This window comes from Anopheles coustani, chromosome 3, assembly GCF_943734705.1.
Source record: "Anopheles coustani chromosome 3, idAnoCousDA_361_x.2, whole genome shotgun sequence".
Classification (NCBI taxonomy): Eukaryota; Metazoa; Arthropoda; class Insecta; order Diptera; family Culicidae; genus Anopheles; species Anopheles coustani.
In genome coordinates, this window is record NC_071288.1 from 67,008,259 (window position 1) to 67,031,531 (window position 23,273).

General features: G+C 42.1%; 1 protein-coding gene across 1 annotated transcript in view; it reads right to left on the minus strand.

The window, feature by feature from the left end:
• The window catches only part of LOC131260807 (uncharacterized), a 65,212-nt gene that overhangs the window by 18,730 nt on the left and 23,209 nt on the right, over nucleotides 1-23,273 (minus strand). Inside the window, exon 3 of the mRNA XM_058262634.1 lies at nucleotides 7,594-7,619. Coding sequence (XP_058118617.1) covers nucleotides 7,594-7,619 — 26 coding nt within the window. The remainder of the gene's footprint in view (nucleotides 1-7,593; nucleotides 7,620-23,273) is intronic.

Sequence of the window (23,273 nt, forward strand, 5' to 3'; positions counted from 1 at the left end):
TCTGCGGTAAAGCGTCACTACGACGACTGAAGCAAACATACGTAATCCTTTGCTTCCTTTCGCTCATCCCTGTCCCTCCCTTCTCTGGTCGGGCAATCCAAGGCGGTTGAGGCATGTTTTACGCATGGTCATGCCCACGGACCATGGGTCACCGGCGAGGGAACCGGGATGGACCAACTGAACAGCGTCGTTGATAACGATTTGATTTGATTGAGCGCATTAAACGTATTAGATGTCCGCACCGACGCTCGCCTTCTACGGAACACGTACGGAGAAGCCCCACGTTGAGGGATTGTTGTGAATGCGAAACAATTTACTTGACGACTAAACCTTAAGCACTATTGCGCCTCGGTGTGTATGATGAGTGACTGAAAACCCCTCACATGTGTGAGTATATGAATCTGTCCGGCATATCATCGACTATGTTTACGCCGAAGGCAACGTGGTGAAATTTCGCAGCATTCGGTGTGGACCAGTAAAATCTGCTTTCGTCGAGAATTAATTTACTTGTACTCGGTTCGGGCCAGTCGATGCCAGTTAATAGGATGTGCTGCACAACAATATCCATCAACAGTTAATCAAAATATGAAACTCCTACGCATTTCTTTGGCAAAATATACTGCACTCTAGAAAAGGAGTCGGCAAAGTCCTGCCCGCGGGCCAAATCTGATTTTATACGGCCTGTAAGAAAATTTTAGACCAATATGCAAACAAAAACCATCTTAATTCTTATCGAATCTGTTCACAATATTACACTTTTTTAAATTATTGAACGCTATGTAGGCAACTAACCAAAATACTTTTATAAGGGGCAAAATACCATGTTTACTTTGCATCCACAATAACTATTGCAATTGCTTCACGCAACAATAAGCTTCTTGAAACTGAGTTATTTTATGACTTAGAGTAAGCCAGAGAAACATTGATACGATAACATAATTTGAGAAAATGATTTATTTGAAATATAATAAAAGAAACTTATTTAAAGTAGAACAAACATTGTTGTATGTTGAAAAAGTACTAAATGCAACGAAAATAAGTATAAAAATTTACGATGAGAAGTAAAACTTTGAAATATTTTATATCACATTTATGTTTCTTTTCGGAGGAGAAATCTAATACTTCATTTAAAAAAAGTTAACTGAACAGTTTATAGATTTGGTTCTGTTTTTATTTCTAGTCTCTGAAAATTATGTTACTGAACTGAAAAAAGGTGAGGGACGTTAATTTTTGGTTTTATAGGTGTTTTCTGAGAGCTTTGATAATATTTTTTAAAAAACGGACCAAATTCAAAGGTTTTATTTATAATTTTTCAAGTTTGTATCAATTTGGAGCTAATTTGTATTTCAATTTATAAACAAGACTCAACTGAAATTTATCTGTTTTGACGAGTATTACTCTTTTTTTGTATTTTTGAAGAAAATAAAATACACTTTTTGAATTCAATTTTATAGTATTTTTCGAAGCTTTTAGAAAATTGTTATTAGACATAACGGTAGTATTAATGTGTTCTGTTTATTAGATTCAATTTCATCATTCTGTTCAATTTGCAAATTTCTTATGAAATATAAAAATCTTTTATCAATATCTGATTGAATCATCTTGAAATCAGAAAAGATTGTTACGTGCTCAATTATCTAGTTTGTTCAAGTTTTATGGTCTCTAACGTTTGGCACCGTTATTGTGCTCAATTCAAGCTCAATGTTGTCTCCTGTTGTAGGCTCATAAACTGTATGGATATTAAAATATTTATAGCTACACAATAATTGTCCGCCACGTCCCGGACCGGACAAGGCGGAACACATCACGTCACTAATCGCTGGTATAAACTCCGATTAGCTCACTTGCTTTGAGCTAGCACAAAAAACAAAACCCGGCACGTTTAGCTCGCGATTTGTCCTGTTCCGGACACGATCGACTAATCTTCTCACGATCAGTATATGTTGTCTTGCCCACCGTGTACACTTTTTTTTCTATCTATTTTCGTTGAACAATAGACGAAATGAATAAAATTGGTGCACCAGTACCGAGTGTGTGTTCCGTTTGTTGCGTTGTTTCCGCTCGCGATACCGCTCGTAGGAAGGGCACGTAAAAGTGCTTCTCCTCCCATTTTATGCTTCACTTCCCCCCAACCGCAGCAGACCCCGCGGGTCGAAGGCGATTGAGACGTAAAAACATACGAAAACAAAACGGTTTCGCCATTGCATAATCATCAGCATCATGCTCATTTACATTCTCAAGCGTTCCCCCGGTTCCGCGATCCCGTCGATCCCGGCAATTAATGTGTTTATGGGCACAATTTTGAATGAGGCCTGGCTACTACCACAGCTCCTCGCCTCACCACCCACTAACACAACAGCCCCGGCACGACCACTTCTGTGTTGTTTTGTTCTAAAATAGGCTAATGGACTGCAGATGGACCAATAAAAAATTGATCACAAAGCGATCGGCTTGTTCCGTCTCGCGGGGCGGAATGGCGAATCGACGTCGACGTTTCTAACTAGAATGGGAAGAAGAAAAAAGTTTTCCAGCGTACGTCATTGACCACTCAGAGAGCATCGGCACACATATTGTTGCCATTGGCGCGATCGAATGCGTGTGTATGTTTTGATGGGAAAATCGCCAAACGGTGGTGGCACTTAGTCTAGCGACTAAAAACCCTCCCGGAAAACGTGCGGGGTGGTTCTATAACCCACTTCCACCAGGCGGCTTGGTGTGTTTTGGTCTCTCCACTCTGCCAGCTCTGTGCTTTTATTGATTTAGATTGTGAGGCAGCACAATTTACGGCCAGCTACGCACGGAACAGATCACGTCGTCTGGGGAGCACACATCGGAACCCGTTCTAGGTCGAGGATCACTTTAAATTCTTTGCGATTTCGTAATTTTTGCCTCAGATCGTGCCATAGCAACGGAACCGGTTCGTGTTGGGAAAACGGCTGCCAAGAGAGTGTGTTCCTACAAGACATCTTGTATGCTTTCCGCGGAGGAACTGGATTGATATTTGTGATACAAAATGGTTTGCCACAAAAGAAAACAGTAGGTGGAAGTGGATGGTTCTCATCGCAAACAATAATTCAATGGAGTCTCTATGTTGCATTCAAGATGTTTACATAGCAAGACAATGATCAAGAATGAGAGAGAAAGTCTTCGGAACCACCACTATCCTCTCTATAACCTCCTCGTGAACCTTAGGCAAGGCAGTGCCACCAACTGCTAATGATCTGCTAAGAGAACTCACCCGCTTGCGACTTTTCACAACTTCATCATGTCTCATCCAGGAGGGGAAACTTATTAACTATCTTCCTTCGTACGAAGGAAACTAGCGCTAGTCTTACTCTACCTTACGCCCCTTAAGGAACCCCTCTCCGCTATTGCATCCAACGACAAGACGGTGATGCAACGGAGTGATTTAGCGAATGAAGGAAACCCGCCGATTGAAGTGATTCCACAGTCTATCATTAGGTGGGCAGGTTCTTCCTCTGCTTTACCGAGAGCTATTAATTAGCGATCGATGGTCCGATGCGTTTGTGGCAGCAGACGCATTAGCTGGACAGAATACATGCCCGACCGGCGCAACAATGTGCTCAGGGTTTGACGAATCGTAAATGAAGCTATAAAATTGTAAATTAATTGACCTGATGGTGAAAAAGCAAGAGTGGAAAAATCGTTACAAATTAACCGCCCGCAAAAGGTGCGGTTTTTTTATCAGAAAGGTATCCGCCGGAGCGATAATGTGGTGTTAATAAGTTGCATATCTGCTTTGCATCGCATGAAAATGATGCCATAAAAGATGAAAATTCTTAATTAAGATTGGTCATTATTTAACGCTCTAAACAATTTGAGATCTACAACAAGTTTAGAGAAGGAAATATCAAAGTTGTGTGATTTTAAAGTAACAATTGGTTTTTGATTGTAATTTAAACTGGTTGATGAACTCATTAAGTTTTATTGTCAAAAGATATAATGATACAAAATTGTTCATACATCCTTGAAAATCATTCGTGATATAATAAAGCTTACAAATACAATATATCTTATCTCAAATGAACACACAAACATTCTCACACATTCGCCTCGCCATTATGCTGATTAATGCTAATAAACGGCAATCAATTCTCGTTAAACTTTTCGACTGAATTCTTTACAATATGGTAGCTGAACTCTTATAGCACATTTGAATTTAAATCGTCCGGTAAATTGATGGGCATCTTCCTGATTTGACGGTCGATTTTGCCACTGTCAGTTTGATAAGAAGACGCTCTTGTGCCGGTGAATAATTTTATTCATGGAAATATATTATACCAAATTATTGAAGCTGACTGAGATCGGAAAACTCTTAATTGAGCAATTCTTACTTGAAAAGGAATAATGATGAGAAGAAAGCGAATGAGGTCTATCGAATAAATTGGACAGATGAAGTGTTTTACGTGTATTAACTCTGGGTGCATTTCATGCAAAACATAAATTGATAATGTTCTCTAAAAAGCCATTTAATGGAAAAACATGTGGGAAATATGAGACGAATAATTTTTTTTGTAATTTCATTTTTAGAAACCACTCCACAAGGACAGATAAAAATATGGTGTCGTGTTTCCCGAGTGTGATTTTCTATTTATCCTTGACACACGACTTTTCGCAAGGAATTTGAAAACTCACCACACCGTTTAGCACCCGGACACTTCCGAAACAGTTGCTTGCTGCATTCGCGTTACGGGATCGGAGGCAAAGGAATGTGTGTGTTTTGACCACCGAACAAGGTAACCACGCATGTCCGTGTTCTGTGGTCGGAGGAGCAGCGTGTTGTGTTTATGCTTTCGCTGCCGAATCCACGTACAGACCAAAATCCACCGCACCGGGTGGTAACGACCGACCTCCGCTCCGGAAGATACCATCAACGAGCCCTACACCCTTACAACATACATCAGAGCCCGGTACATCCACGCGACTTGACGCGACTAGATTGGGGTATTCTCGCTGCTTGAAAAAAAATAACGAAAACCCCAACCAAGGCGCTCTTGTTGCTGATGGCTGCCCATTGAACTTGCCATTGAAAGCGCACGTTCAAGCGCAAGGCTACGAAGGCTTCGTGTTGAACAGCTCCGGTTGGTTGTGCAGCAGCGGTCGTCTTCGGCTGCACGGCAAGAAACAACACAACAGCTCCGGTCCACCGGTAGAGTACGTGGCTCGCTTGGTGGATGTTATGGAAGCCTTCAACAGGCCCCCGGACGCGTGGTCTAAGGTCGTCGTCGAAGCCGACCGTGTCTCTTCCGTACGTGACACTTCCCGACAGCAACGTTAAAATGGATGAGTCAAAGTGTCAACGAGGGATGGGTGGAAATAAAACTTTGTAAGAATTTAGATTCGATTGCCAAACGCGATGGCGGAATATTAAATCAAATCCTTTGAATATGATAGTCCCATCCTCAGTCAAGTGGATTTTATTTTATTGATGTTTCAACTAGTGATGATAAAAAGGAATAGCTTCTTCTGATCAGATCTGATCTGATCTTCTGATCTTCTGTATCAAGATGGCTCTTCTGATCCTAATCTGAACCCTGTCTAGGAGCAAAGGATCTGATCTACTCTTCGATTTTGAGAGTTTTCCCATCACTAGTTTCATCGGTACTGAAACGGAAAAGCTACATAAAAAGGACTTTTCTAGGCGTTTCTTGAACGGTGAGTAATGTAAATCATTTAAATTTTTATAAGATAAATCATCCGAAATATCACACCAAAGATCGTAAGACAATATATAATCTATACAATTAGTTAAAATATTTTTATTTAGAAACAACAATCCAAAATATCCTCATCCAAGGAAAGTTTAAATTATGAATGAGTCATATCAAACTTATTACTTTTTTACTTTTAATACCTTATTCTTGAATTAAATTAAATTGGCAAAAAGTATGTAACTCATTATCTCGTTGAGCTGAAACACTGAAGAAGAACATAAACTCAAGTGTTTTAAGTGAAACCTCTTTTCCTTACGGCAAGGCAGCGTCTATACGATCTCTTCACTCTTCACTCAGAAGTTCGGAAGCAATATTCTCCACACCGACCCAAAACCTACATCAACAATTGCAACCCTACCGAAGATCGATGAAAAATGCCACGGTCAAAATCGATCAGATAATGGAAATTTCGTTTTTAATCTACATGATCTGTGCCTCGCGCGGGCTTTCCCGACATTACAACCACTTATTTACAACAAGACGAAAGAAACATCAAGTTAATGGTACCTTATAATGAAAGTCTTTTCTTTTGCAGCTGTGGAAACCATGGAATTATTACTTTTTTTGTTTCGGTAAACGTTTAATCAAAGTGGTGGTCATGCTCGAGCTGAGATATGGGAACCTAATCGAGTGGAATGCAGCTTCACTATACACACAGAGAATGTGTTTAACAAGGCAGAGTCAGTCGAAAAAACAAGTCAATTCCCCGAAGGACTCTTCAGCACTCCTCATCTCTCCACGACTTGTGATAATTCTTCACATTGGAGTTGTGCGGAGAACAACAAATGGAACGAATTACATAATGATAGGAATTTTCTCGCCTCACCCGAAAGACACCGCCCAAAGTTGCATGAGAAGTTTCTTACGTTCGCCAAACAGGTACTTGAAGGTTCATTATTTCTAGGGCGTTTTAACGACCCAAGCTTTGTGCGACTAACAAAAACTCAACATTCATGAGAAAATGGTTGTAGTATCGTTTTTTTTTTAACAACGTTCACGGTGAGTTTCCAGAAGTCAACAATGTTGACGAGAACAACAAGAACGACAGCATTCCGAGCCGAATGACATGTGGAGCGCCAAGTCGCAGACCATTACCGCGACCTATGATAAATGGAAAACATAATGTACGTCGATGTACGAACCAACAAAAAAAACACATCACACCACCATTGGGGGATGCGTAAAACATTAGCCTTAGCCACCCGCTCTCCCTACGAGAACATGCCCCGATGTGGTTTATTTTATGTTTGTAAGCGATTATGTTCACTCGCTTTTTCTCCTTTCCGCTCTTTCCTGTTTCTCCATCAGGGCCAATTCCGCTTTAGAAACACAGCTAAAAGCGGCTCAGAAGCGCCAAGCCATGTTCTGTAACCACCTAAACCACCACCAAAACTATGCCTCCTTCCCGCCCAACCTTTCCAACATGAGCGACATATCACACACGTGGGAATTTAAAAGGGGGAAAAAAGGTTTTCGAGGTCATTTTGTCATGTTGTGAAAATATGTTCCAAAAACATGTTTTTAACCTACGAAAAAAAAATATAGGAAACCTCCAAGAAAAACCGGAACAAACAACCTGACAACATAATCAACGGTCAGTTTTCCCTTGGCGATCTGTTGGTTGTGTTGGGATTTATTTTTACAAGTTGGTGTGTGTTTTACGTTCACACTACACTTTACACAGGATGCAATATTTTAATGCTTCCGATGATTTTCAATTAGTACAAAAAGTGGTAAAAGAGACATCAATTCATTCCTCAGACGTTCGAACAGACGAGTAACTCCAATTTGAAATAAAAAAGATCTTATTTACGTGCAATTTTTTCCTCAACATCCAGTTGGTTGAACAGCATCTTACCAGTAAATATACTGCCACGTGTAAATCTGAAAATACAGAAAAAGAAAACGTTCAACATAAATATTTACTTGTAGGCTAAAAGACGGTGAATAATATAAATAATTTAAGTGTCAATATAGTGTTGTGCCTAATGAATCTTTAGACGAGATTTTGGCGAAATTCATTCATATGATTTCTTAGGTGAGATTCATATGAATCCTTCACTAAGATTCGTTCAGATTGTTTCATGAATCTTTTGAGATTCGAATCGTTAAACGTTGATGAATCTTTCGAAATCTTAATGAATCTTCATGAATCTTTCATGAATCTGTCACGAATCATTTAAATATGACTGAATGAAGCTCTCTAAGAAAGAAAAAGCAGCTTAAAGCAACCGAAATCGGTTTTGTTGAACATCGCAACTGGATGTGAAGTTTCCCTTTTCCCCAAGCGGATTGCTTTCATGGTATGTACAATCACAGGCCATCCGAAAGATTATCATTCCGAGGGACCCGACATTTTCACCATAATCTTGTTTTCCGCACGACAAATTATGCGACCATGCTTCGCGGCCAACGTTTTCGCACCTTCTGTGCGTGTATTGTTTGTTTTCTTTATCGTATCGTGTGAACTATAGGAGATATAAGGAAAGAAGTGAAGGAAATGACGGATCGGAAAAAAACCGTGGAACGAAACAACCGGAACACCGGCGTCGCAAAATCTTGCCATTAATTTGCTCCCCATGGGATGTGCATGATTGTTTGATTAATTTATTTGTCTGCGGCTGCCTACCCGGCCGGACACTACACTTTCCCCTTGCTAGGTGCGAACCACCGCCAGCTGCGACGGAAGACTCTTTTTAATTCCTTCCTTCTTCCTGCGCGCGTGCTGGATCGGTCGTCGTTTTGATCGCCATCGAATCCGAATCCGGTAAGCATAAATAATTACCCATCTCTAAGCCCCCTCACACCTACAAGGAGGTTCATTTTGCGATATGCAAGGGTGAATTGTGCACAAATAAATCAGCTGCAAAAGTAACCAACCTGCACGGCGGGCGGTATCCGCCTTCCGCGGTCTTAGTTCTTACGGCCATCTTCCAGCCGGAAACGATTGTTGAGAAAGCTAAGAAGTGAAGATCACAAAGCGAAAGCTAGCCTTTTGGTGCGACAGAGGGCGGAAAGATTGAAAGGGCTTATTAAATTCCGGCACATGAAATGTCACAACTTCGAAGATGGGTGTTCCGGGAAATGGGCGATTTTCTCTGCCTTCCGCGGACCTCAGTCCCGCCAAACCCTTTTTGACATGGCAAGTCGGATAGAGATCACAAACGCTCTCATCTCACGTATCTCATAACTGACCACATCCACCGACAGCTGGTACCGTATATAGGAGGGAGTTGTTCACTTGTCATAACGTTATCCGTCTGTCAACGGGTGCGGCGAACAAAAGCGCCACAATGGAGACCACACCGTTGGCGAGAACCTGCGTGCGATGTTTATGTTTATTGCCACTCGGCCTTTATAAGGATATGACGTGCCGGTGCCAACCAAGCATCAGCGCGGCTACACCCACAACCGGCGAGTCGAAACGAAAAACTTTAGTGCACGCGGAATTGCACGCAACCAACGGCTCTTCAGGTTCCGGATTGCATCGTCCGACCCTCTTCCGGATGAGCCCCCTCCGGTGTAATTAACGCACAATCGTACCAGACGCTCTCTTTTATCTCCCTTTTCCGTGATCGTGATTGAATTTCAGCTCACTTCCTCCTCCACGACAAAGCCGCACGCACGTCGACTCGGTCCATTCGGCGGTGGGATGGTATGATGTCCTTCACGTGAAGTTGAAAGGTCAGTCTTCAGAGCCGTGCTACTATTGCAGGGTGCATAGGATCACATTTCCTCCGCTCGCAGACGAAGACATAAAGCGGGATGCGTCCTCTTTGTGGAGAGCTGATTGCTTAACGCCGCACCCGCGTCCGAGGACCGTCGGATTTATATTTATTGATGGCGATACGTGTGTGCGCAGATTGCCTTCGATGTAAATGCAGATTGATGAAGTATTTAATGTAATTCAATGTATTTTATTATGCACACACTTAACGCACACGCCTCTCCAGGGCACAAAAGGAGAATGATAAAGTGATCGGTAGTAACGGTTTCATTACGAGCACGAGCTTTACACCAGTATTCGTAAAAATTATGCTTGCAAATAACAAACAGTGCGTTTCGTTGAGTAACTGTAGGATGATTTTAAAATATTCTGCCTTTAGCAAAGCTCATAAAACAACCGAAATCGGTCAGTTTGGGTCAACGCCAAACGTTTCCTTTCGGCCGTAATCAGAGCGGAAAATCAATCCCGACGGATGGAAATCGTTCGAGTGTGACCTTTGTTACACCAACATTTTGGCAATGGTTTTCAATTTAAGATATGTTTACAGAGTATAATGAGAATTTGGGCACAGTCCAATGAAAACGATAAAGATTATGTGTAAGAAAGATAAAGTAATGATAGGGATTTGTTTAAGAAGAAGAAACGATTTTTGTTATCTGTATACTGTTTTATGATACTGATACTTACTATGCAAGATGAAGCCAAATTGTTATGATTTGTTGGAAATATCCAATTTTGATTATGTTCTTGTTTATAGTTTATCGTTTAATATGACATTTTATGATACTGGTACATACTATGCAAAATGAAACAAAATTGTTATGATTTGTTGGAAATATCATATTTTGATTATGTTCTTGTTTATAGTTTATAGTTTGACATGAAATTTTATTTTAATAGATTTTATAAAAGATATATTTAATAAGTCATATATTTTGCAACCGAATGTATGTCGAATGCATTCAAACATAAATTTTGAGCCATGTTCCATCTCTTACTACACTTATCGATGTAGTTTAAAGGTGATAAAACGGTGTTTTGTCATGATAACAACGTTTTTTGAACACTTTGTGTAAATTTTTCACAAATCGAATAATTTCTTTTTAGTTAATAACTAGCTTGACGCCTGGACGATGCTCGGTGAAGAACTTACGTGAAAGTTATAGTTAAGATTAACGTGTTTTAGGTTATGTGTTCTTTGTTGTCGCTGTTGTATAATTTTGATGGATACACCTTAACATATGCGTACATGATTGTTTTGTTTGTGCTAGTAAAACGGAGTTTCAATTGTAAAATTTCGATGTTGTTGAAATTATGTTATCCAAAAATAGTGATCAAACAAATCTTCAAGAACATCTGCAGTGCTTATCCTAGTATGCGGAATGTTTCAGAATCGACGGTTCTGTATTGGTAGAGTTTTTGCATGGAGTATGGAGAAAACTCCATGTATAAAAAAAGCTAAAATATGTAATAGATAATTATCTTGTTGTTTCCTTAATTGTAGGTGACTAAATCAGTAAAGTACTAAAAACATCATTTGTCAATCCCAAAATAGATCATTTCAATTGAACATCACTTATGACTTAGGGTTCCAGGTCATCGCTAACCCGTTTAGGTACACTCATATATCATCCTCGCTGCATGAGATGGGACATATTCTATCAATTCTTCGAAGCGTCTCTCGATGAACCCATACATCACACATGATGGGACGGACGCATCGGCCAATAATTACCATCAACCATTTGTCGCACCGCGATGGCCTTCAGTGGGTCAAACGCAACCGAACTGACATCCGAATGGGGTTTTTCTCCGTCTGCACTCTTGTCGGTCTCTAGAACGGTCTCTCGATCGTGGCGGCCCTGCTTGACCTTCGCGGTGTCCTTTGACGCGGTCGATCTTCTGCTGAACAGCAGCGTACGTACGTGCGTCAGCTGACGAGGAAACGATGCCAAACCTATTCCGTGTGTCGCCACGATGCACGCCTCGCTCGGTGGGGAAGTGTGGTGCATAAATCAATCCTCCTAAAACCCTTCCTTGCAGTGTGCGACAGTTCAAAAGACAAACTGGGGCGACGAAGAGGTGCCGGGTTGTTTGAAATTCGTGAAAGAGATTTCCTTTAACGTTTGGTGCACGTGCATCCGGGTGGAATTGTCCAACAGACTAACGTTAGATTTTCACACGACACCATTGCTCCCGCTTTGTTCTATGTTCATATTTATGGTTCTTTCGAACGGCAAGTTTACTAACAAGAATAAATATAAATGTGCTCTGTTTGAGTACGACACCGTTCGTTTTTCATTAATGGTGAGATATGTTTAATTTCGAAAACAAAAACAAGCAAACAGAAATGAAAACAAATAAAACTTTATCATTAAGTACACATTTTCATATCACAGTAAAAAGCCACTGATAATAACATACTGAAGTAAAGAGATTTAATCTATTGCTTTCATTATAAGCTAAACCAAAGCAATCGCAATAAAACTAATTATTTTTTCTGTTGCACAATAACCAAAATAATTCTTATTAAGTTGTTTCCGATTCTACGTCTGCGTAGTTAGTTTTCTAATTAATTGCAGTGTTGAAGCCATCCTTTTTCCCAGCTTAAATAGTATAGTGTCCAAGAAAATCCTCTTCAAAGGGTTAGGCCTTTACGTCATCCATTTTTATGAATGAAATCCCATCTGTAAACTTTGGCATCCTTTGCGAATGCTTGTGCCAAGCAAGTGGCATCCGTTGTCAAAAGTGGCAGCGGCGCAAATTCATTCATAAGGAACCGTGCCAACCAAGCGACAGGCTTGTCTTCCTCCTCATGCGAGGCGAATTTGGAAGCAAAACAGCGTCCGGCGAAAAACCTACGCTCGGGCAGGTGACCAACGAGTGAATGTTGTAATTTCTGCACATCATCGCCAACTGGCCACGAACACGATACGATGGTGGTTTCCTGCTTGACCTAACGGCGTCTTAAAGGTTTTACTCGGCCTTTACGGAGCAACGTTGGTGTTCCCCCGGTGAACTACCACATAAAAACACCTCCACCGGCCGAAAGAGATATGATGATGTAAAGCTGTATTCCTTCTATTTCCTTTGGTTCCCAAAACCATTGCTCAACCGGCCGAGGAAGTCTACCGTCAAACCCTTTCCGACAGGTTGTTGGGCGGTCGAGCGTGAACTGAAAAACGAAAACCAACCGAAGTTGGGAACATTTTCCACGAGACCCGCTGGCGGATGACTAGGATAAATAGAATTTTCCCAACCACAAGAAAAAACGCGCCACAACTGTGACCGGTGGTGATGATTGAGCACCGCACTGGCAGTCGCACGAGTTGAGTCAGTTTTTTTCCTTCCCTCCCGGGTGTCCCAAGGTTTGACACTGCTGCCTGCGACGCTTTGATGTGGTTCGGATCCATTCCCATGGCACCGGGACCGGAAGGGAAGATTTATTTTGCAATCAAGACGCGCAATGGTGGATGTTTGTTTTTCAAACGAGCGTGATATTTCGATATTTCTCGGCATATTCCGACGCCGAGCCACTGGATTGGTTGGTTAAGACGTTCTGAACTCCCGTGTATTTGCATAGCATCACTTCAGCTGTCCTTCTCTTCTTCTGAAAACACTACGAAGGAATTATGCTGCGAGTCAATGAAGAAGCTCCCATGCGGGAAGGTGTTTATTTGAATGAATGAAAATCACTTAGCAGTAGAGAATTGGATATCACCGAACGTGCTGTAAAGCGTATCGGGCTGTAGGATGAGAAGATGTTATTCACTCGAACAAAGCGCGTTGGCAGGTGTGTTTTTTGGCACAATTTTGGCACAACTTGATTCTCGTGCATGCATACATAAATCAAACGAAATTTGCAATTCAAAAGAAGCTTCGGTTTTGGCATATACATTTCGGAAACCTTTTATTGCAGGTGTAATACAAAGCACATCTATGTTTGATGCATAATATTAATGTATTCAGGTGAACGCGAGCAAACACGATAAATAAACGTTTGTTTAAAGATGTGTTTTCCATTGCAGATTTATCTATAAATGATGGACTTGAACTGTTACTATACATAAATGTGTTTTGATTTAGTTTATTTTTCTGATGTCTTCATCTCTAATCGAACATCATGTAAAATCTCATGTTAACTAGCTAAACATAATATTTGTAATAACTAAAATTCATTTATTCATTATATTCAAAATAAATTTAACAAATTTCACGAAAACTGTAGTTACTTGAATGAGCAGTTTTATTGATGAAACAATTATTCTTATAGCTTAAGTAGCCATAGAAAATTTAAAATTTTCAATAAAATCAGCGGATCGACAAAGAAGCAGAGCTTGTATCAGGATAGGATCAATTGGATTGAAATATGAAGCTATTCATTGCACAATTAGATAATCTATATACAAACTGTCATCAACCAAATGCAACTTTAGAAAAAGAATCGCTTAAGCGTACTGTAAAAAAAAAAATACCATGATGTAAACTGCTTTTAAATTGGTCATGTTAATTACTCCAATTATACAATAAAAAAACTGCAACCTTACATGAAATTAACGGTTAATAAACCCTGCTTGTATTTCTGTCAGTGTCTGCTCTTCTGATACGATAGGTGGAGTTGACAATTTGCCCCTGATCGGGATCGAACGTTCACACTGCACTTTTCTACCGTGTCTCCTGGTCGGAGGTCAACGAAACAGGATTCGACACTGACCGCCCGAAGACGTTGAAGGACACACACCATCCGATTCGTTAGCACGTTCGCTAAGTGAGGCAAGAAATGAACGCAAAATCACTTATCCTCATCGAACGGGGTTGAAAAAGGTCGTCTCTAACGAGCTGCTGCTCCCGACCCTCGAAACAACCGGTTGACGAAGGAATGCAGAATGTAACACCACCACAAACGCCAACGAAAGTGTATCTTGTATATAGCAAATACCCTCGGCGGCGCCGCATTTCATTAAATCTTCGGATTACACTGTCGCAGACAGACGTTTTCATGATAATGCATCGATTATCGACATCTTTTACAAGTGCAAATGGGTGTCCACCGAGGGGTGTTGCTTGTCACTGCGAATACACACATTTAATGTACAGTAGAACAAAAAACGATAATCAGTACTATGGTGGTTTTATTTCTGTAAAATAATCCTTTGTAATATCAATATCTTGGCTATATAAAAAGCCAGCCTACATGTAAAAAATAGGAGATATGTGAATTTATTAAAGAAAAATACCTACAATAACCAAGTGGCGTAAATTGCAGACTTTGTCCCGAAATAAACATGCAAACTTCCAATGGCCAATGGTAAACATCATCGCCATCATATCAACGACGTCCGATAATGGGTAATTTATCCTGTTTGTATTGCACAGATCCTGTCGTTAAATAGACGCGGAGAACAAGGCTCGTGTTGATGTCTTGTTGGCAACATGAGTTCCCCGCTTCGCCAGGATGTGCGCTCCGTATTTCAACACACACACACACACACATATCGTCGTTCCGGACGTCGTTTCGATACCGGTCGAACATCGAACGTTCTCCGGAGGGCAATCGACTCGGTCAACCAGAAGATAGCACCACGAAAGGGTCGACTCCACCGGTTCGGTGCAATGTAGGATCCTCAGTTCACAGAAGACCAGAGTTGTAGCGACGGGAAGTAGGATATTTAATTACAATTCAATTTATGGCAATCCTACGGCGTTCGAATCGGTCGAAGAAGGAGACAATTTACGAAACTCCGGACCGAACTCCTGATTCCGATTCCCCAGGGACTACACGTTGGCCGCTGCAATCCAAGTCTGCAGTGGCCAGGACTGTCGACACTTGCGGATGGAACTAGTTGATACGATTTTTAATTGTTGGACATCCCCTTCGTACATGGGCGTCTGATAATGTCCTAGTTAAGGGCGGATGTGTGTACAGGAGAGCGAACCATGTAACATGCCCATTTAATTTAAACTCATCTTGGAGTAACTCTAGTGAACTTCTGTCGTCAATATTGGAAGGTTCCAGCAGACATCGGGAACACAAATACTTGAAAATGACAGAAGAATACAAATATCTGATGGCAGAACGCATCATGAATTGAAGATCTCATATTTTCTTTTTAAGGAGACTAGGACTAAGTACATTTTAATTAGATAAGGGTTTATTTTCGAACTCGTACTGGGTGGAATAGAATTAAATCTATAATTATGCAATGACGTTTCATCTTGTTTAAAATGGCGGTTTGAGTTTATAACTCCCAACATCCTCGATGAGCGTTCTAAATTTGGTCCAGCCTTTTTTTTTTTGCTTTTTGAATCTAATCCATCTGATCACGCCCCGATGAAACCATGTGAGAAGCAAACTTGTTGGCACAACTGTTCCCGCAACCCGACCTGCGGACGCCTTTAATTAACAGGCAAAGAGGCGAAAACAAAAAAGCCCGTCCTTAATTAAAAATTTAAATGGACAATGAACAATTTCATAATTTTTCTCGCCATCTCGCCGCCGTTGGAGTTTGTTTGCACTTTGTAGCCATAATGTCTGCCGGCAGCCATCCGTCAGTATAATCCCTGCTCCGGGTTGGGTCCCCGGCTGGTGAGTTTGGTTTTTCATCCTGCGCCAGCAGCGGCGGGGAAACGGCGTGATAAGCCGGTGGTGGTAGCCATGTGTTTGCATTCTCAGAATCGCCCATCGGACGATGGACTCTTCGCTTCGGGCTAGCGGGCGCTCATTGTTGCGCGGATGTGCGAACCAGGATATGTAAATTGCACGTAAACTTGTCTGCAATCAGGACCGGTTGGGCAAAATTTCATTTATGCTGTGTGGCGAGTGATGGTAATTATGAAAGGATGCAAAAAACTGATGGGAGAATAAAAACGGCCAACCGGCGTGGAGATAACGAATAGAAGGGAATGTAAAGTTGATCTTTGTTACCAAAACAAAAAAAAGAGCAGCGTTTTACACACTATTCATGTTTATTCAGCATGATGGACAGGCAAGATCAAACTTGTCCGTGCTTCGACAAGCAAACTAAAACAAACAAATAAGACAACCACGTCAAGTGATACCTTGAATAAAATAACCTCCAACTCATAGCCTAACTCCGATAGGAACAAAAAGCGTAATAGAAGCTGTTTATAATATGACAAGAAAAGTTAAACGAGTTCTATTAACTTGTCAGAAACTCGAACAAGGAATTAAACAACAAAACCAGCATGTTTGGAAGCTGTTGTAAAGAGTGTAATCCTTGAAGATATTTGCAAGGTCAACCGCTGGGCACCTCGGTCGGTACTTTCTAGCCCGAAGCTCCTCAAAAAGTGTTCTGTAGAACGGTCTGAACAGAATCCCCCAAAGTGGTTGGTGTTGCGTGCGTGCGTCAGTGCGTTCGTGCGTTCGGATCTGGTGCACTTGTGACACATGCTTGTCGTAAAGGCTTTCGGGGGCTTTTGGAATCGAGAACACTGGAATGAACCTTCTCGCGTGGCTTGTTCGCCAGCCCCGGGCAGACACTTTATGGTGGTGCGAGTTTGGCAGACCAACGGCAACATTACCTCCCCGCTTATTCTCCGGCCACAACCAGCATCAACCTCTTCGGGGACCGAACTATGGTGGCAGCCGTTTTAAAATGTGTAAATTTATGCAAATAAGAGAACGTACGCCGCCGGAGTTGGGTTGATAGTGAGGTTAGGAAGATAATAACCAGAACAGCTAGGGTAGTAGCAGCCGTCGTTCTGGGTTACTTTTGTTTTTTTTTTGTTTCCCACTGCACACAAGATCAACTCCAGCCGTCCGGCTCGAACACAATCCATTTGTTTTGAAGTTCGCCACCGATCCGGGCCGAAGGGCCAAAGAGCTTCGAACGGTTTATGGCGCTCGATTCTTTGTGGCGCCAATGGAGCCAAGAACGCGACCACCAGGTGTTGGTCGAATCTCACGCATCTGGTGGCAAACCGTAGTTCTAGCTATCCAAGCCAGTAACACTGGTTCCAGGCGACATCATACCTCCGCCTAAGTAGGTTCCATCCGGTCCGATGACGTCGGCATCTGTTCGCACGAGCGTGAAACTGGCGGGAAAGAGTGTTTATCGCCATTTAGCTCTGTTTTCCACCACGCTAACGCCTTTTCGTCGCAGCATGTTGATATCTTTCGGCTTGGCTCGGTATTTGCAAACACACAGCATCGCCTCGTGCTTATCGTTTTATGTCGTTTTCATTCCTTCTTTGCCACAGTGCGTCTACCCGTAGACGGTAACTCTTTCTTTGCCCCCCTTTGTTTACCAGCGAATCTTAAGACAGATAAGAAACTGTGCAAACGTAACCTCAACGGCGGTTTTTACTTTCTTCCAGAATCTGCCTTTGATGACTCCCAGAGCTCGAAAACCATGTGGCAGAGGTAGTGGGGTCCTCTAGAAATTTCTTTTAATGGCGAAGAGAGAGGTTCCTACCTAATCGACCGTTCCGTGCAGACATTTGAAGGGTGAACGAGCACTGCTCAAGAATAGAGCAATATTTTGTGGAGAATCCTAGCTCTTATTTTTTGTCGGATTTTTTCTTGGAAGAAAGTCAAGATTCGTTTAATACTCCTGTGACACTCTGGAGTGTTAAGAAGACACAATTAGATACACGGGACAACCGCCAAATACTGAAGTAGTTAGCTCCCTTGGCTTTAAGTCATCCAACATCACTATAATGTTAAGTATCTCTAGTTCTTGAAGAGATACTACACAATCCAAAAAACCGGAAGAGGCGCCAATCACTCGAGAACTTTGCCACTCATCTGTACACATTTTGTATCATCACTATCCCACCATGCCCGGTTTCTTTGTCCCAACATTACATTCCTCGACATCTTTCACACCCCTCTTCGCATATTTTATAGACCATGGATATATCTCTTCAAATCTGGGACTGTATACTTGGAGATAACACCACAAAATATCCCCAGGAAACGCCGCAGCTTATGTACTACTGCTCGATGGGAAAAGTGAGTACCACACAATTACACTTTATTACATCTAAGAGTGAAATGTTCTTAAGTCCTACAGCTATATAGCTCTTTCGCTCCTTCTTATTTGTTTTGCTTTTTCAATATCATCTGCACATTCCGTTACTCACCCACCCTCGGGATGTAGGAGTCTCTAAAGTTGCCTTTGGTAAAAGATTTGCCATTTTCCCCCTGCCTAAATGAATGGGACTTTTTAGTACCTTTCGTTTGGACTTATGGTGGTTGTCGGTTGATTTTGGCACCCGACCGGAGAGTATCACTTTCGTGTTCGACACTGTAGGCATTTTATTATCTTTGTTAAACCGCCAAACATAGGCTGCTTACGTTGTGGCTTAATTTAGATACCTAGCTATCGATTCAAAATCACAAATGTTCAACAATTTTTTAAACAGACTAATTTTATAACAGAATTACAGGAGACAAGAAAAAATCCATAAGGTCTAATTAGGAGAAAGAGTAAGACAGAACAGAAGAGAAGTATGTCCATCTTGGGTTTTTAGTGCACTTTCATAAACATTTAAGTAACCTATTAAACTTATCTAAAATTATTTCTACTGCCTAAAATCATTGCTAAATAATCATTCCATCCTTTTGTACATAAACCGTACAACATTTTATAACTTCGTTCATCCTCCCCAGGCTCGAAACCAACCGTTAGAGAAGCAAAACACAACCAGATAAAACTCGAACAGGCAGGGAGACACTTATATCTTCATTACGTTTCGGTGCCGCGTAAATAATTCATCCAAAGTGTCCAGGCTACTTTACTTCCTGCTCCCGACACTCGGCAAAACAAATAAAAACACAAAACAAAATCCACCGACAGCCCGAAGGGGGAAGCGCTACCGTTTCTCTATCGATAGCTAGAGACTTCTGGCCGCGAAGTTGCTCGCTCCGTTAGGCTTCATCATTACACCATCATCATCATGATACAGACTGAGAAGGATCCATTTTAGCCCGGAGAGCTGCCTGCGAGAAAAAAGCGGCTGCGATGATAAGAACCTTTTAAGTTTTGTGTTTTTGTGGTCTAGAGCACGCGGGCTCGGTTTATGTTCAGGACGCAGGTGAAACTCGCGGTTCAGCGAAAATTCAGAGCGTTATAAAAAGGTGTAAATAACGTTAAAAGTATCCACAAATAACATCGTTACTTGCCGTCGCATTCTGCAACAGTTGCGTGAAGCGTTCGCCGGAGGATCACAATTTGTCCTACACCAACCGGCCTGGGCTGGCGCTATTTGCTACCGTTTCTCGCATTTCCCCGGAAGGTACAGATAGCGACAACGCGATTGCTCTTTCTAGGGGTAGTTTTGTGGGACAAAATGATTCCCATTGTCAGGGCATTTATCTCCGGCAGGAGGATAGAGAAATGGTCCCCCGTCTCTCTGTCTGTAGGCAATGATCCTATCCTTTCCGGAACCGCATGCTTGCCACGGACTCTAGAAGGGGCGTACTCGCTGGGGTTGTATGCTTTGTATGCCCACCTCCCGGAGAACCAGCCCCATATCCGGAGGCCTGGCCCCATGTGCACAAAGAAGCGCAAATGCACTTTTCATGTTTCTCTAAAGTTTGTTCCGCCACGAGTGCGCGCTCCCCTCGACGGGGGAATTTCATTCTCCACATTGATGAATCTTTCCCAACCGTTGCTGCTCCGGGAGGCAGGCAGAGCAAATACCGGTGTGGAGGAGATGGCAACGGCATGGAACCCCACTGGAACGCTGCTAACAATATTGCCAACATTCCGAGACAACGCCACACCACAACAGCTGCTCGAATCTTGGTAAAATAGTTCCAGTTTTTGCCGAGAATTTCTGCAAAACCATCTGCAATCCCGGGGGAAGCCTCAAGCAGCCGTCGACGAAGAAGACGTCGCGATTCCGATCGAGGCATTACTTCCTCATTCCAGCGCCTCATTGGAAGGCGCTTCGCTGATGGTGAGTACGAAGGGTTTCTTCTGCCGACGTGCACCTTTTCCGAGTGCGCCTAAACTGGTCGGCAAATTGAATGATGGAATGATTTAACAACTATTTCGTAGGAGATGAAATTGATGAGCTGGTTGATGCTGCTTGTTACTGCCTCAGTTCCGCAGGCATTTTTGTACAACATCATGAAGAAGCTCCTAAGTTTCGAGCAACTTTGCGTAGGCTCTTGATGAGCTCCATTTTGGGAATTTTTAATATAAGATAAAACTACATCGTAAGATTCAAACAAGAACATTCACATTTCACACGTACTTTTACGGGCTTTAACACAAAATTTTCTCTAATCAGAGATTTATGTCATGTGATTATGAGCTTAAAATATACCCAAAGTAAGTGAGTATAGTTTCTCAGCTGCTTATCACGCCAATGTCAAGATCACGCATTGAAACTACACAAATCCTTCACCAACGATAGTGTTCCGACGTAGGGCAACACGCTTGTTTACCCAGTCTGATAACCGAACCCCAGCTAAAGCCACATGATCATCGCTGCTGTGTTTAGTATGACAGGCGTGTATATGTTCGTGTGTACCAAAAAATTGAATCAGGGGACCTTCCGATGACCTAGGTTAAGGTAATGGATGTTGGCTCGGCTCCGGCATACGACAAGAACTACACAGAAGAGTGGACCTGTTAACGTACTGTATATCCCGATGTTCCGCAGTGTCACATTGGATTTGATATGATGGCGGATTGATGCATTATTTATTGATATGCCGACCGATAAGCGCGTTGGTCACGTGAACACAACTGTTTATGTTAGCAAATAGCACAATTGTCATATGGCTAGAGTTTATTCCAACTTAAAATAATAAAAGTATCAAAGTTACTTATGCTTATGATCAGTTAAGAGATCATATTGATCAGAACCAGCGTACAAATAGTATGTTTTATTCATTCTTGTAACTTTGTATTACTAACCAAGCACACTTGTAGACAACACACTAAAAAGACGACCTTTTTGAAACGCGTCCCAGCGGACCGTCACCAAACAGTCGCGGCAGGTTCAGGAAAGCCAGTTTTATTGACATTTAATCACAAGGCATATCGAACGAAACTCACCGCGGGATGGATGATCTTTGGACTGAAGCTCTTACACACAACACAACACGGCATTTAAAGAAGAAGAAGAGAAGAAGAAGAAGAACAACCACTGAGAGCTTCACCACTCAAACCTCTACGGGAAAGGGAAGATGATCAGCTGACTTCCACTGGGTTGCTGCCGACTGACTGACTGGTGGATGTTCAACCGATCGTAGAGCTAATCAATTAGTTGACCGCATTGAGCAGCCCGATTGACTATTGACGACTACAAGATTGTGTTTAGGTGCAAAAATATTCCACTCATACCATCTAAAAGTGTGTGCCATCGCAACGAATACCATAAGAGCAGAAAAACCAAGTTGTCTGAATTATAATAGATCAAATATTGTTTGACTGAACATTTAACATCGTTTATTCGTTCAAACAAATGGCATATCCATCCCGTCTATAACATAGTTCCGGGTTAAATATGGTCTTATTACAATTACAGCGTGCCTCTCCAAAGGTTTCTTCAACAGTTTGCCATTTGCTTATTTAAAAAGCACATTTAGTATAATGTACAGTAAATTTATGCTTTCTTTTAATCATCCATGTCTATCCTATTTTCTGCATGTCATATGTTGTTATTCTGTGTTTTACATGATATTCCACAACAATATTCATGTTTAGATTTTACATGCAAAAATTGTGTCAATTGCAAACAGATGCTTATCACTGGTTCCTGGCGCATCACATCCACCAACCCGTCGCACGTTGTTCCACACCAACCGACAAGTAAAAGTAATGTTAAATTGTCGTCCAACAAGCCCCATTTCCTCACGTGCTTCCTTTTGCCAATGACTTCTTGACAACGCCATCGTACAACTGACGGGTGAAGGGAATTGGCTTCCACAAGTGCTTTTCTTCTGTCGGGTGCGCTTTGTTTGCCTATAAAATGAAACGAAAATGTAAACAGTGCCTACCTACCGACCCTCGCGCCTTCGGTTTGCTCTTGCCATGTCGTTGGAGTAGAGTAGTCCTCCAGAGATAGAGGCAGCGTAGTATTGTATGCACCAATGCACATCTCCGGTTATCTCTGCCGGTACACACATCGACAAATGCATCGTGCCGGCACACAAATCCATTGTTAGATGACAGAGTGAGTGCAGGCAGCACACTAGCGGTCGTTCAAACCACACGTTCACTAGGAATATTGGATTCCCAGCTGTAACAAATACACCATCGGATTCGAACGCGGAGTAAGGACCATGAAACCGCTAACGATGGAATGGTGAGGGATGGGGTGGAAATCCTCAGTAGCACATAATCACAATCCGGTCTCGCAGCAGCTCGCCCGATCATCTTCAAGCTCAACGAGCCACTTACCAACCACGAGAAGATAAACCGGGTAGAGCATCGCGGCGGCACAAGTGAAACTTCGTAAACTTCTGCCAGGAAACGAAAGTTTTTGTGATTGTCAGTCATTTTCTCGAGCCCCGTCGGTGGCGGCCGGCTACGAACTATTTCTGCATGTGTAAACGACGCGCTGGCTTGTGTAAGACGATGCGCAACCACCGTAAGCCACCTGTTTCGGCGTCTCCATTACCCCCGGCAAGCTTTCAATCTGCACTTGTCTCGTCTCATCTGACTTTCGTGAGGAGCACCCACTCACGCACACGTTACTAAGTTTGGGACCATCCTGTAGCCTATAGATCAGTGATTCCCAACCGATGTGTGTTCAAGGAAGTTTGTAAATGAACTTAACAAATGTAGATCTCTTGGCGCAAGAACCATAACCTCTGTTCCATAAAAAGC